This window comes from Phalaenopsis equestris, unplaced genomic scaffold, assembly GCF_001263595.1.
Source record: "Phalaenopsis equestris unplaced genomic scaffold, ASM126359v1 Scaffold000800, whole genome shotgun sequence".
Classification (NCBI taxonomy): domain Eukaryota; kingdom Viridiplantae; phylum Streptophyta; class Magnoliopsida; order Asparagales; family Orchidaceae; genus Phalaenopsis; species Phalaenopsis equestris.
The window spans coordinates 299,767-314,879 of record NW_018165240.1 but is presented as its reverse complement, the minus strand read 5'-3'; the positions used below and the strand labels follow the sequence as shown (position 1 = coordinate 314,879).

General features: G+C 32.3%; 1 protein-coding gene across 5 annotated transcripts in view; it reads right to left on the bottom strand.

Annotated features, from left to right (window-relative positions):
- Nucleotides 1-7,087: 7,087 nt before the first annotated feature.
- The window catches only part of LOC110031297 (E3 ubiquitin protein ligase DRIP2-like), a 32,216-nt gene continuing 24,190 nt past the window's right edge, over nucleotides 7,088-15,113 (bottom strand). For 4 of the 5 annotated variants that reach the window (XM_020734432.1, XM_020734430.1, XM_020734429.1 and 1 more), the window contains 5 exons: nucleotides 13,310-13,637; nucleotides 12,787-13,193; nucleotides 12,642-12,692; nucleotides 9,150-9,222; nucleotides 7,088-7,511 (listed from right to left, as the gene is read on the bottom strand). In XM_020734432.1, coding sequence (XP_020590091.1) covers nucleotides 7,335-7,511; nucleotides 9,150-9,222; nucleotides 12,642-12,692; nucleotides 12,787-13,193; nucleotides 13,310-13,637 — 1,036 coding nt within the window. In that variant the 3' untranslated portion in view covers nucleotides 7,088-7,334. Of the gene's footprint in view, nucleotides 7,520-9,149; nucleotides 9,223-12,641; nucleotides 12,693-12,786; nucleotides 13,194-13,309; nucleotides 13,638-15,113 lie in introns of all 5 variants that reach the window. The other variant, XM_020734433.1, reaches the window with a different exon arrangement.

The following is a 15,113-nucleotide window of genomic DNA, read 5'->3' as shown; positions in this document are numbered from 1 at the left end:
AATAGTTTTTCGTTCTGTGTTTCTTGTTTAACGTTTTCCATCCAATAATCTAAAACATTGAAATAGATTTTACAATGCTGCAATAGTTGTAGGTGCCTTGTTACAGTTCAAAGCTTTCCATCCAATGTTCTTGAGGCATTGGAATATATTTTTTAAAGCCGAAAGATTCGTTGGTGCCTTGTTTCCTATTCAATGCTTTCTATCCAATTTTTATTTATCCAGAACAAGGGAGGAATTGTCATTTATCCAGAATCAGCTATTTTTCAAGCGCAAAAACCAAACAGCCCGCCAGCTTATTAAGATAAGCTGCTAATCAACAAATTATAGGATAAGTTGTTTATCTGAATAAGCTAGATAAGCTGCAGCTGACCCAAACAGACCCTTAGATGTTAGACATGTGAGTACATAGAAAATAGGTGATATGTAAGTAAATCTCCCTAATATTAAATACCGAAAAAATGTTTATATCAAATTTTGAATATATTTTTGCCTCTAAGTTTATAATTTTATCATATGTAAAATAATACATGCCTTGAAGATATTTATATAAAAATAGGAACTTATGATATTAAGTAAAAATGTTGTAGATTACTATTTTTTTCACAAATGGGTGGCTAATTTATTGTGCACGGATTTCAAAGAAATGCTATAAAAAGAACATTAAGAGTTAAGACATTCCAAGACAATTTTCTTTTCCACAACATTCTTTAAAGCTCGTTCATCCCTTCCTTCGACTTCACTTAAACAAATTGTTCAACGGTTATTTTGAATCGATTTTTATTTTATTTATTTATTTTCAGCATAAATGAACCTATTTTTTAGCTAATAATTTAGGTTTGCCCTGCGACAATATTATCTGATTAAGATATGATCGTGAGAGGATATAATTTACACCATCTACATAAATTACCATGAATAGTATTTAAAACAAATTTTGAAGCATTATTCATGAAAACTACAAATAAATCATTGAATAATTTCATTTGGATAAAAATAAAAGTTGACTACAAGGTAAGATCATTCATATTTTATCACTTGATGTATCTATCAATGAACATCATAAATCACATTAAACTCGTATTCATGCTAAATATACACCATTGTCGTATATCTAAATCAATGTAACATAGCTGCCTAGTTCTATGAGGTAACTCACTATAGTACCCTTAAGCATTAGCTTTGATTGATTATATGTACCTTTTTAACACTTTTGAGTTCATTTTTGAGTCAATTATGTAAAAGGCATGGGATAATTAAATAAATTTATTTATATTAACTACTTACGTAAGAAATGTGAAGAAGAAAGTTGATTGTTATGCACTAGAAAGAAAGATAGTCTATATTTTAGAAGACACAAAGGGTCTGTTTGGGGCAGCTTCATCTTAGTAATAAGCTGCTGAAAAAATAATATGTTGTTCAAAGCTGTGACGGCTATTACAATTTTTTTTTTTTTTTGAAATTTCAGACTACAGTTAGAAAATTATCACCGCACCTAGTTAGGAATTGTGTGAAAATGTTGGTTTTCAGCGGTTTGAAAGCACAACTTTTTGAAAAAGCTACCAAAATGCAGGGTTCTGGGTGCGTTTTCAAAATGTGTCGCACCAAATAAGTTATCCCAAACACGGCCTAAAACTTATTTTCTTACACACACTATACAAATACAAAAGAGAAACCAAACAACCAATATGTTTTACAAAATTTGTAATCCAAAAAGGAAAGTTAAATAATAAAAGAATACAAAAAATTCTTTTAAGGATGGTACAATAATATTTTTTAGTGAAGAGAATAATGTCACCTTTAATTATGGCTAAAGTAATTTCGTGTACACTTTTTCTTCATCGTGGGTCACATCTTCCTCGAATTGTCCTTTTCCTATTAGGGATACACTTATATTTTTTTTAAATTATTGTTTATGCTAGCTCGATGGCTTAATTGCTAAAAAACTTTGCATCTATTTTTATTATATTATCATAGTATCGTAATCAATTGATGTATTTTGTGATATGTTATCATCATATTTTCGCATGAATGGCTAAAATATTTAATCTATAGTATTATTTGAATATTTTGCAGTTAGCTTGTTCGGTGAGATATATGTCGATCATTAAATATTAAGGTACAATCAAAATGAGTTGAATTTGTGACAAAGAAGGCGGGGTTGGAGTTAATTAGTAAATACAATGTTAGTAACTTATATCAATATGAAAATTTTGTTGTTTTATGGATGTTCTAAGCAATAAATGATTATTTTTGAAGCACCATTGAATCATTAATAGGGAAGTTAGCAAACAAACCAATTAATGTCAATGCCAGATTGTTATATTAGATGACTGTTTATGATACAATCTATAAAAAAAGGATTTCAAAAGTCCAAAAGATTTATGAATAGTGCATGAAGTTGATTCATTAAGCAAACCTTGAGAATAAAATAAAGGCAAGCATAAATGGCACCAGAGTGTTTAATTTTAGTTATAGTTCTTAGTTATTTAAAGACATAAAACTTATTACGATGGTTATATTACCATCTTGAGAGCAATAAGATGTAGAATTATTTAAAAGTAATGTTTTGATGATCTAGATTGAATATCAAAGTAGTAGAATTTATGTTTAGATGTGAAATCTTTCAAAAGATGAAAGTAGAGTACCTTCAACTATATGTTTATGCCAAGTGGAAGTTAACTGATTAACACAATTAGCTTATCTTTTTGTTATTAGTAGTAGTTAATTGATCAATAAAATAAGCTTATATATTGCTTTTTACATGAACTTGCTTAATAGATAGATTAATATTATTTAATGTGAATGAAATATTTAGGTTGATGCATTTATGATTGTTGTATCTAACCATGAGGGTGAGTTTATTTCTAAACAGTGGAGAGATACAAGTTTTGACACTAAATTGAGCATATGATGATTTTTTACCAACATATAAAGGGACAATCTAAGTGGGTTATACAAATAATTAAGGATTTATGTAGGGTGCATGTGCTAATTTTAAAGGGAGATATAGGTGGTCTATACCATTGATTAGTTTTGCTTATAATAAGAGTTTTTTAGTATCATATTCAGATGTCTTCTTATGAGGCTTCATATGTTCAAAAGCATAAACGATTCTAACATAGATTGTGATAGGAGAAAGTACATTGTTGGGTCTAAACTTAATATGACTCCACAAAAAAAGTTTAAACTTATTTGAGAGGCAACCAAAGACATAATGAAGATCTCATTGGAGGGTGCATGCAAGTTCAATAAAGCGAGGATTTTGAGTTCAAGATATATTGAACCGTTTTGGATGATAACTAAAGTCACAAGATCTGCATGTTGATTGTTTCTAAAAAATATATGTTTGAAACTCATACTGCATATTTGTTTAATTAAGAATAAGGGCTATACATGTTATAATTACAGTTCCAAATACTTAAGTTGAACTATAAGAAAATTTTACTTGTACATAATAATTTAATCATATTTAGACATATTATGCAAAGAACACTTGCAAAATTTACAAATTATTATAATAAAATTTTTGTGGAATCACCTGCTTGATAGAGAAGCCAAATGAGAGAGAGCATTGAATTAACTTTTGGACCAAATTATTACACATATTTAACTTTTATTAACTTTACAAATACATGAAATATTGCTCATTTCTTTATGCTAAATTAATCAATCAATTAGGGTCATTTGAGATCACTATTTTCTTAAAAATTTATGTATTAAAACTATTTATTTTATTGTACCTCTTATTTTAATACAAAATAAAATAGACTCAATGCCTTATGAGCACTTTAAAAAATGAAAACAAGAATGATTACATAGTAGAAAGTCAAGGAGATAAAAATCTAATACCAACATTGAAGATTGAATGTGACAGAAGACAATGACCTCATATATATATCCTCAAGTTAAATAAAATGAATTCTTCAACAGCCCCAAACCACCATCTCCACCTCATCATGCATGAATAGGTGGCTCATCACACACACACACACACACACATCATTTTTAGTTTGTCATGCCATTTAATTTGAGGGGTAATACACACCAAGTTTAAAAGATATAAAATCATGAATTCTATAATTCCTTTCTTTCTAACTTCTAATGCTAAAGATATAAATTGTGAATTTTGAAGCTTTGATGGCAATTCTAAGCATGATGTGAGCTTGCATTAATGGAGGAGGAAGAAAAAATAATAATAAATTAAAAAATAAAATAAATAAAACAAAAGAAGAAGTTGTCTGATATAAGAACATTGTGATATACTAAATGGGGTATTGACTTGGGATATGTTTTGGACAACTTTCTGCTTGTTTTGTGTTTAGACAACTACCATAATTCTAATTGGGGAACTAATTCCTTGCTGCTTTCTAGAAATTTTTTATGATGGAAAACTGTTTTTTTTTTTAGCCTAACCTGTTAACATTGTTGTGACTATAAGTATGCTGTTTTATGATTATTTAAAAAAAAACAACAGTTGTCTAAGAAGTTACTTTCTTCACAACAACTTTAAAATCATATTTTTAAAAGTTGTAGTCACCGCAAACAAAAAATTAATATGACTTTTTGCTCTCACTATTGTTATTCATTCGCATAAACGAGGGACATGTCAAAGCAAGTGGGTATGGGGAAGCTGCAAATTATTGATAATCTGATGATAAACAACTGATCCAGATAAACTGTTGATCAGTGGCTGATCCAAATAAGCTGACTATATGTTTAATTTGTGCGTTTGAAAACAACTGATTACAGATATTTATGAAAAAATGACCATTCTGCATCTGTGCAATAATGTTGTTTACGACAGAACTATCATAATTATAATAAATCTGTTAATATTTGTTATTAATTTTTTAATGCAATCAATATTTATTAGAATTGTACAAATTTGAACTTAATATTAACAGTAAGTTAAGATAGTAAATATAGATAACTAATATATAATAATAGGTATGAATATTAAATATAACATGAATTTAATCTTATAATAATAATATTTTAACTAATATCTAGATGAACTTCCATCATCTAATATAAATCTCGAGGTAACTTTTTTAACAAAAAATTATTCAAATTTTGATTAAAAAGACATTCATAACTCCAATTTCACCAAACACAATCAAACTAAAAGACTCGACAAGACAAACCCCACGATATTAAAATTGGTCCAATGCAAGTCAAATCAAGCTTAAATAAAGCCATTAAACTACTTTTAAATACTTTTCAAACATAATTTAAAAGTCAAACAGATTCCAAATCCGGCAAGCTTATAGCCAAATTAAGTGACTGTATAAGATAAATCCGATGAGCTCAAAATCACTCAATTCTAACATCATTAACACACTTAAATGCCCGTTGAATGTTGTCCAATCTAAAGAAACATCAGCTCGTCCGATCAAAGTGGCATGAATTCCTTCATTATTTATAATCTGGAATTTATAAATAGAGTCCTACCCCATCTTGAGAAGGGGACTGGACCTTAACTCAAAGGACGACCAAAGCCCGAAGAAGAGGGAGTTGAAGTCCATTACTCTCCCCCGACAATTCGACGACCACTGCTCGCCAGCCGCCGATGACTACCATCGGCCGGCCTCTACTCCATGCGAAGTCCAGACTCATGTTGCAAACCGACAAAACACCTTGCGAAGTAACAACTAACACCACAAAATCATGAAGCAATGTATGAAGTAACGCATCATTCTGAATATCGTGCTGACCACGAACACAACATACCGAAGCTTCAACCATTACTCCCTACCACACCGCTCCCCACCATGGGGGACAACAAGTTATTCTGCATACAAACATTGTAACTCAAGGAACTGTGCACCTTTAGTTACATCTGGGACAATGAATTGTACTTGTAATAACCAATTGATAGTAAAACATTTCAATTGGGCAAGACATCATGAGTTTTTTTTCATTTATGAGTTTTCAACATAAAAATTTTTAGTGCATCTGCTGATTATTTATTTTCATATGAGCGTGCTATAATCTCATATGCCGCAAAGATGAAAATTGATTACTCACATCAAGTTTATAAATACACAAATGGATAAAAAAAAAAAAAAAAGACAAAGTTGCCATAACAATATTTAGTAATGTTCCCAACATAACAATACCCACATCAAAACGAATTACACCCATCCAGTAATCACTACAAATGACAGAAAATTGAAGCAAAAAAAACAAAATTACAGAAACAATTAGAGGCATTTACATACATACCACACAATTCTTATATATTTGAAAATATCTAACACCAAAATTTCATATTCACACACAACACTTAGGGCCCGTTTGGGGCAGCTTATAAGTGCGGCGGCCGTACAGTTTGGTTCGCGTGTTTCGCCAACTTATCCAAAATTGCGTTTGGGTTTTTACACTAAAAGCAGACCGCAAACTGAACCCCGCAGCAGCTTATCCTGAAATGCACAAGCTGCCCCAAACACACCCTCAATCTTTAAAATCAGGAAAAAAACATCACTGTCATTACCTTTTTACAAGTGAAACATATCATTTCATGAGCAGTTTTATAACACCAAAGTAATATAGATGTAAATATCAAACTTTAGGTGTTAAATATGTACATACATAAGAATTATGTGGTACGTATCTAAATTTTCCAAAAGAAATCAATAGCCGAAGACAAATCATACAGTTTAAATGAAGAATTAATGCCTTTAAATTACACTATAATAACATAATATTACAAATTTATCTGAATGATTATTTTACTTGGAACTACGGCAAAAGAAATCAGCCAGTCTCTAATCACACCATCTAATAAAGAACAGTATGAAAATCAAATTGAATGAAAAATGGGCACATACATGCGCCACAATTCTTAGGAATTTACATATAAAAAGTTTAAACTTTGATTTTTTACATTTCTTACCCTCAAATCTTTCGCATCACATCAAAAACACGAGTAATACAAAACATTTTAAAAGTGAAATACACCTTTCAATGCATATGTGGTATTAGAGTAAACATCAAAGTTTAGGTTTTAGATGGTGGCATGTATGTAAATCTTCCAAAGAAAAATGTCAAATTTACATACATAGCGCACAATTCTTATGTATTTGCATATCTAACACCGAAAGCTTAATATTTTGGTGTTCTGCATGAAAATGTATATTTCACTTTGACAACGTTAGTGGTAGTGTTATTTTGGATTTAATGTCAAGGATTTAAGCAGCAGGTAATGTAAATATGAAAGTTTGGATGTTAGATATGTAAATATATAGGAATTGTGTGGCATGTATGTAAATCATCCAAAGAAAAAATAATGAATATTTTCCAATAGGACTTCTGGTTCAGACTTACAGCAGAGCTCAGGTAGACTGACCAGTTGTCCTGCGGCTATATGAAAGAACCATAATGAAATCCTTAGCTGAGCTACCAACTGAAGCCTTCACTCTCTGCGAGCATCCATGGCTGAGCCATTGATCTGTGAGCTCATGGAGGGAGAGTGTGGGACTAACCACCTGCCCTCTGCAGGCAATCTCCACCTGCCAAACTTTTTCTATGCATGTAAATTTCAATTTTTACATATATACCACATTATTTATGCATGCAAAGGCGTATTACTTTTGATGTGATAGGAAAGATTTGAGTAGTAATGTAATTATATAGGAATTGGACGGTATGTATGTAAATGCCCCAACATACTATTTAGAGCTTGAAATTTTTTTTTTTTTTTTTTGCATTGTTTATATTCATGTTATTGTTGTTGTATTGTTTAAACGTCAACCATCTGATGATCCGATTAGGAGAGTAGATGTTTTAGACTCAACTTATGTTAAGAAAGGCTGAGGCAGGCCTAAGAAGACTTGAGCTTGTTGCATAAAAAATTATCTTAATTTATTAGAACTAAATGAAAATATGACACTAAATAGGACTCAATTGAGAAAAAGGATTGAGAAAAAGGATTCATTTCATGTAGCCGACTCCACGTAGTGGGATTAAGCCTTTGTTGTTGTTGAATTGTTTATATTCATGTTACTCTTTTTTCTATTTTAATCCTTCAACAAAACTTTTGTGCTGTGCTTTTTAATGCAAGCTTTTGGTATAATTTAGAGACATTTACATGCATATAACATAATTCTTATATATTTATATATTTAACATTTAGACTTTCATGCTTAAATGAATAAAACTCAAAGTATTTATAATCACATAAAAATACCACTATTACTAACTTCTTAAAAGTGAAATGCATCTTTTTATGAATGGGTTTAGAACAGTAAAGAGTTATAAAAGTAAATATGACAATTGAGTATTAGATATGTAAATACAAAAGAATTATGTGGCATGTTTGTAAACTACCCTAATATTTTTTTTACAATATAAAACTTCACATGAGATTTGCAAATTTCATATAAGAAGCTGATCAATCATAGTAATAGTAGAGAAAGAGTGGCGCACTACTGAACTCAGCTGATATAGAAACAATATATCTAACAATTAAGTCTACAGAAGTCATTGTCATGATGGTTAAAAATAGTGAAATTTACACAATACCAGAGTTGAGTATTATTTGATTGTATTGGAGGGGACTTCAATAAAGCTCCATACAACAATTAAGTCATGATTTATATTATTATTATACAGATTAAATAATTAAAATAGTCCATACACATCTTAAGTGTGTCCAATTTAGTCCCAAATTTTTTTAGGCATTTAATGAAGTCCCTCAACTCATCAAATCTCCCACAGAGGACTTTGTCAGTATAGAAATAGGAGACAAATTTTTCATGAAGGTAACTTGGATTATTATAAAGTCAATCTCACTATTTAATATCAACTCAAACTAACAAAAAAGTGTAGTTGTCATTTGACTCTTTGTAGAGGTCTATTTTAGTCACAGAGTCCATAAAAGTGCAAATTTAGTCCCCAGTTTCTTTTAATGGGGGCTTACATAGTCTTTCATGGAAACTATTTTAGCCCATATTAAAAGAGCTTGAAAATTAAATTTAACATTTTTATAGACTGAGACTAAATGACCTCACATAAATAATCATGAGGACTATTTTGATAATTCACCAATCAAAACTAAAGAGATATACTCTAAGAATTAAAAAAGAATTTGTCAGAGTTTTTTAAAAATAATCATATCTTAATCAAATATATCAGACATCTTTTCTTACCTCATCCTCACTTGCGAGGTTGAGCTTCTTTACAAGGTATTTCTTGAGGCAAGAAACGGGTAGATTGCCTTCCCTGCATATTAAGTATTATCACCAAATTAATGAGGAACTCATGAAAGTAAATTATAAGGCCAAAAACTGAAGAAAATTGAGCATCAGAAATGGTTATCAAAAGAACAAAGCTTTCTAACTAATTATGCTGCAGTAAATTCTTGGGCCATTTACATGCATACATCCCAATTCCTATGTATTTACATATCTAACACCGAAACTTTACTTTTTACATCTCTATCACTTAAATCTTTCAAATTACAACAAAAAAAAAACTAGTATTTTAATTTTTCAAAACTGAAATAAGACTTTTACTACATGGGTAGGGTGGCATATATGTAAAAATTGAAGTTTAGGTGTTTGATATTTAAATACATAGGAATGGTGCGATATGAATGTAATTTTTCCTAAATTGTTTAAATCAAACCCAAATGATGTGATAAATAGAATATTTGTCATATGCATTCTTCCTAGATGTTTGAAGGATGAAAGCTATTGAATAGGAAGTTCATGAAAAGAGAGGGAAATTTACATAAATACGGCACAACTCTTATTTATTTTCATATCAAGCTCTTAAGAGTTTGATATTTACTTTTATAGCATTTTGGTGTCATAAACCAAAGCATGAAATGGTATATTTCACTTTAAAAAATTTAATGACGGTGATATTTGGATATAATGTTATAGTTTTGAGTGTTATGAAAATAAATATGAAAGTTTAGGTGATAGATATGTAAATACATAAGAATTGTGTGGTATGTGTGCAAACGAGCCCCCTACCCAAATCGCAATTTTATCTCGTCACTGTCAAAGTTTTGAGTAAATAGGCTGAATCCTGAATAAGCTCGATGTATTTTCTCTTTGCTTTCATTCCATTAAATAATAATATTACTATATATTTTAGGTATAAAATATTCTGTATAATCTATTTTAGCTAACTTAATAATGCATATTCATAATCTAAATATTCAGCTAACAGGAAAATAAATCAGCATAAAGAAATTGGAAATAATTTAAATAAGAAAACTCCTGATTATAGAAAACTCTTAATTTAACTGTCTGATTTCCGTCCTTCCTGATTGATACCCCCCCTCAAATTGATGTTGACTGGTCAAGAAACATCAATTTTCCAACAAGAAACTTTGTCAGGACCAACAATTCTCAAGCCGTGAGTGCCAAAGCCGAAGATGTCGAAGCCGAGAATGTCGAAACTTCTGAGAGAACTCCTGAACCATAATATAATTTAAGCAAAGAAAAACAAGAAATTCTCTATCTTTGCCGTCCAGAAATTCAAATCATAGCCACAAGAAGGATTCGCATCCAGTTACACGATCCAAATGCTATCGATCATAACCCACAAGAAGGATCCAGTTACATAAGGTTCCAGTTACATAATACAAATGCTACCAATCATAGCCCACAAGTAGGATCCGCGTCCTATTATACGATCCAAATGCTATAGATTTTTCTGGCGATGACGAGGACGATTTATTCCCTGGTCTTCACGCCAAAAGTGCTGAAGTCAAGATCAGGCATGCAGACAAAAAAAAAAAAAAAAAAAAAAGAATGTCTCGTTGGCGCGCAGATAAAGGAGACGAAGCGGGAGCCGCTGCGGATGGAGTTTGAAAGAAGGAGAGGCTCTGTCGAGACCAACCGAGTCGAAGAGGAAGACGAAGTAGAACTAAGACGACGTAGGCGAAGAAATAATCAGACGAGAGCAGACGACGAGAGATTCCAGACGAGCAAACGAGCAGGCGAGCAGATGACGAGTAGACGAGCGATTCACGTCGGTTCACCAGACGAGCAGACAGACGAAGCCATCGCAGCGAACGAAGGTCCCTCCGAAAGATTCCAAGGTGGAACATGCGGAGTCGTGTCTGCATCCGTTGCAAGGGGCTTTGTCAGATGGGCAAATCAAAACAAAGAAATAGTTCCGCCCTTCCTGTTAGAAGGCCAACGTGAAAGGAGTCTTGACAGTCCTCCAACGACTACCGGTGGTTAGGGCAAAATTTTGGCTTTGATACCATGTGAAAGTTTTGCGTGAATAGGCTCGATGCCTTTTCCCTTTGCTTTCATTCCATTAAATAATAATATTACAATCTATTTTAGGTACAAAATATTCTGTATAATCTATTTTAGCTAACTTAATAATGCATAATCATAATCCAAATATTTAGCTAACAGGGAAATAAATCAGAATAAAAAAATTGGAAATAATTTAAATAAAAAAGCTTCTAATCATAGAAAACTCCTAATTTAGCAGTCTGATTTTCGTCCTTCCTGATTGACGGTCACATAAAAGAAAGGAAGGTCACTTAATAAAGAATAATTATACTTAATTGATAAAGTTATGTTTGATAGAAAACTCACAAGAGTTTGTAGTCCACAGAAGCTTATTAGCTGCCATGCGGGGGTGATGCAAGAAAAACTTGCCATGAATCATCTAATAAACAAGATGGCATGCTCGAACATGGAAACCATTTCGAGATAAGAATTTTGTGCACGAAATTTAACTAAAGATGTCTAAGAGTAAAAAATCCATAAATCTTGCATAAAAGTTTAAGGAAATGAACCCCCGACTTTTTGTAAAGGATCATTTTAGCCCCTGAATCTATAAAAATGTCAAGTTAGTCTCTATATACTTTTAATAAGACTTGGAATAGTCAATTAGTGGGACTATTTTAGTCTTTATTTAAAGTGTTTAGGGACTAATTTGACACTTTTATATACTCTGGGACAAAAATAACAATATGTAAATAGTCAAAGGACTATTTTGATACTTTACTCTTTATTCATTATTTTCTCACTAACTTTTTGAGCTCTCACTATCTCTCTCTCTCTACTTACTTGCTACATGGGCTTTGTAAAATGCACAAGTTGTAATTTTAAAGATATCTAGATGAAATAATAGATAGCATAGGAATTCAACTTTGATTAACATAATTAGCGGACAACAAAAGGCTCAGTGGGTTTTTCCTTCAAGGTCATCTGGAACCAACCGTCTTTGATCAAATACTAAACAAACCATAAATCTCTGGTTTACATAAGATACAGGCTATCAAAAATTTTTAAAGGCAAAAGTAGAAAACTTCTCTAAATTAGGCACGCCGTTATTTGAACACCATAAATCTCTGGTCTACCATAGAAACAAACTTATAGTTGACTATTAATTTACCGTAAATCTCTTCATGCAAATCACATAAGATATAAAACACATAATAAAAGTGCTAAAATGAGAATAAGCATCTTAATGGACACAAAAATAATTTAAAATCGATCCATAGATGAAAATGACATTATAACAAAATTAAAAACAAGCAAGTCACACAAATATGAAATAGATAGATAGGTAGATGGATGGATGGAAGAATACAAAAAAGCATAAATAAATTCAAAATAATTCTATTCATTGTGAATAAAAAATGGAGAAAATAAACTCACTTAATTCTTAGGTATGATGCTGATATCTGAGGCAAAGAAAAATCTCCTTTTCTGCAATAATTTTATTAAAAAACAAAAAAAGTCATTAATAAAACAGTTAAAAATATGTGAACGGTAAAACAACTTCAAGGGTCCAAATTCTCACTGATCAGCTGAGGAAAATAACGAAAGCCAGACCGGACAGATCCTCCTTTCCCGTGAGGCGTCAGCAACATCAAGCACCGCTTGAGCAGAAGGCCCTTGCTCCTTTCTTTTCCGACTACTGCCTTGAATTCTCCTTGCTTTAGCCATTGCTGATGAAGCTGAAACATGGTTATTCTTCTCATCTTTCATTTTTAATTTACAAGGTTGTTCCCGGGCCTTTGTTCGGCAAATATGAATTTCATTGTCAGCTCCATTTGTTTGCTCTGCCTTAATAACAAGTGTTTGTGAACTGCACTTGAGACTCTTCGTCCTATTGGCAACTTCAACAAGACAGTTCAAAGGTTTCCACTGCTCATATTTATAACTTTCTGAACTGTTATGATTTGATGTTTCTGCATTCAATGAAGTCTGCAAAGTTTGGACGAATAAAAACCACATAATTGATTAGATATCATAACTGACAAATAAGAAGTTGATAGAAATCATCAAAAAATTCCCATTTAAATTATTAATTATGAATTTACCTGCCTTCTACTGTGAGACATTTTGTTTGAGGCCTCCATTGAACTGGAATTTGCAGGATCATCATTAGAACATTCTTTCTTCTTAGGTTTATCAATAACCGGACTTACTCCACGTAATGCCGATGTCCTCCGAGTTCCAGCTTTCGTTCGCCTCCCTGTCAAGCTTGTCTGTGCTCCCATTCGAGGGGTGTTGACCACTAATGAAGATAGTGACCGTTCCTTCCTCCTAACTGGCAATGTAATGGAAGGGGGCACTTCAGAACCATTGGCCTTCTTCCTTTTATAGGGGAAGATCTTTGTTCTCACATCCTCAAGGGTATGATCAGGCCTGGATTAAGTTCAATTTTAGGCAAATGCTAGGGAAATTTACATACGTAGCATACAATTCTTATGTATTTATATATCTCACATCTAAACTTCCATATTTTTATATATAGAACTTTGGTGCTTTGAACCTATGCATGAAAAGGTGTATTTAACTTTTAAAAAGTGGTAATAGCACTATTTTTATGTGATATTAAAGCATTGAGTGCTATGTGTACAACTATGAAAGTTTAAGTGTTAGATATGTAAAAACATAAGAATTGTGTGCTATGTATGACATTGGAAAAATAGAAGTTAGCAAGCATTTATAATTACGAAAATTTTGGCATTGATTACGCCACAACAAGGAATACAACTGTGTTGTTTTCAGGAAAAAAACTCATTCAAAGAAAGAGAGAAAAATGATATACTTCTTTAAGATTGCATATAAAATAATCATTAAATTATCTTTTATTTTATGCACTACAAACTTAGCTACAGTGAATACATTGTCGGTCAACTTTTCGATATAGATAGATTTAAAAATATGATATATGAAAATAATTTTTTGAGATTTAATTTAAGTATAAAAGATATATAGTTTGAGTTTTAAAGGTAGTGTGTTTTAGTTTTTTTTTTTTTGAAAAATGAGACCAAATGGATCTCATTCGTCCAATAGTTTGCATAATCGTGCCTGATACCGCGAATACTACACCCTCCCGAAAGATAAGTGTAGACCTCGGCGATAGACCCAATCCAGCAAACTAAGAGATTTGTGACATCCGTTTAGTCTGCGAACCTTTTATATATGACCGACAAATTCCCCTATTTAATACAAAGATTAAATAGGGTTTATTTTACCTGGGTTCCAAGTTCCCTATAGAGGCAAGCCCCTATAGTTAATTACATCCCAAATGACGGGAGTCACTTGAGAAAACTCTCGATAATGATCAATGGTTCTAGTCTTCAAGATTTCAAGGTTCAGGTTTTCAAAGTAGGACGTAGAAGGGCAAATGGGAGTATGGGGATCGAGCAGGCAGTGCGGCGGCTGCGATGCGGGGACCTAGCGAGCGGGACTAGTGCAGATGGGCGAGGGCTTCGGTGTCGAGAGAAAAGGGATGCCGCGATTAGCAGAGGAGGAGCGGGAGATATCCAATCGGGGATCCTCTCCGAGGAGGATACGACAGACGGGTGAGCAAGCCAGGCGGGGCAGAGAGGAGAAGAAGGTAAGTCTTCCTCTGCTGAGGGAGGAGAGCCGTAAAGGTATAGACGCGAGTATCGGTTAGAAGCATTAGGCGCCAAATTAAATACCTTCCATGCGGGGGAAAGCTCGTTAGGCAAATATTAATTTCAATTTGACCCTATTAATGTGAGATTAAATGGTCAGTTTGAAATTTAAAATTTGAATTTTGAAAACATTTGAGCTGGGTGATTAGCTCGTGTTCAGCCCAAGTCAAACCTTAGTTGAACCTGGGTTGAGCCCGGGGCCACGTCCTGCTAA